This window comes from Octodon degus, unplaced genomic scaffold, assembly GCF_000260255.1.
Source record: "Octodon degus isolate 3935 unplaced genomic scaffold, OctDeg1.0 scaffold00365, whole genome shotgun sequence".
In the NCBI taxonomy this organism is placed as follows: Eukaryota; Metazoa; Chordata; class Mammalia; order Rodentia; family Octodontidae; genus Octodon; species Octodon degus.
In genome coordinates, this window is record NW_004524941.1 from 656,990 (window position 1) to 658,258 (window position 1,269).

Here is a 1,269-nt window from a genome sequence, read left to right on the forward strand (position 1 = left end):
GAAAAAGAAATGAAGACCAAAAGTATATAAATGGAAAGATCAAACAATTCCTAGAGGATGACAAGGAAACAAAATTTTAATACACTGGCTTAAAAATATAGAAAATAAACTGCATGTAAAATATTAGTTGGAAACAGAATATGTTATTTTATTTTATTTTTCTGAAGGGTCTCACTATGCAACTCAAACTCGTAGTGATCGTCCTGTATGTAACCTCTTTAGCACCGTGATTACAGGTGTGTGCCACTATGCCTCGAATTTGTCCCTGGCTTATGTGCTAGGGAGTGGGGCCGGTGTGGCATATCATGCCAGGGAGCGAACCTCAGTCTATGTGTTTGCCTAAGCAGGTGCTTAGTCCAATGAGCTAACTTGCCAGCCCTTACATTTTAGATTTATTTTGTAAAACACTGAGAATTAGGATAATTGGGAAAGGTTATGGTGCCAACTATTGCTTTTTATGCACTTAACCTCTCCAACTCCTCAAATGGTGCCTGCAAGATGTACCCTCTCTCATCCTTTATCTAACTTTCAAAGGCATTTGCCATGCTATTCTTGTGATGTGCAACATTCTTTCTTTACAGGAAATGGAAGACTTTGTGCAGAGCTCTGGAAAACATGGGATTGTGGTGTTTTCTCTGGGATCCATGGTCTACAACATGACAGAAGACAGGGTCAATGTGATTGCTTCAGCTCTTGCTCAGTTTCCACAAAAGGTTAGAAAATGTGCCACCATGCCAGAGCAGTGTCCATTTAATTTGTTTAATTCTACATTGGGTCCTATGGCAGAAATTCCTGTGTGATAATTAGTCTTGTAGCTGTAATATATCTTACCCAGTTTAGAATCAAACTATAGAAATGACAATACTAATAAAAGAGTGAATGTTTGGTTGATAATTATTTTGATCCTTCCATAGAAATTGGAAAGAAGTGTATTTAACAGGTTCAATGGGTGAAGTTTTTCAACACAATATTATTTTTTGGCATTCAGAAATGGCAAAACTGGACTGACCAGATAGCTCAGTGGACTAGAACACCTACTTAAGCAGGCACAGGGACTGAAACTCTATTCAGGGCATGTCCCACAGACCACTGCCTCCAGGGCACGTTGATGTGGCAACTGAGCCTGGGTGTGGTGGCATGAGCATGTAATACCAGCGCTTGGGAGGCTAAAAACAGGAAGATCACTAGGAGTCTGATCTGTGTACTGAGAACCTGTACGCTTTGTAATAAATATATATATATATATATGAATTATATATTTATTTGAAT

At 38.8% G+C, this 1,269-nt stretch overlaps 1 protein-coding gene across 2 annotated transcripts in view; it reads left to right on the top strand.

The window, feature by feature from the left end:
- The window catches only part of LOC101591658 (UDP-glucuronosyltransferase 2B31-like), a 15,727-nt gene that overhangs the window by 8,960 nt on the left and 5,498 nt on the right, over positions 1 to 1,269 (top strand). For both annotated transcript variants that reach the window (XM_012513210.2, XM_012513208.2), the window contains one exon: positions 582 to 713. In XM_012513210.2, the coding sequence (XP_012368664.1) occupies positions 582 to 713 (132 nt within the window). The remainder of the gene's footprint in view (positions 1 to 581; positions 714 to 1,269) is intronic.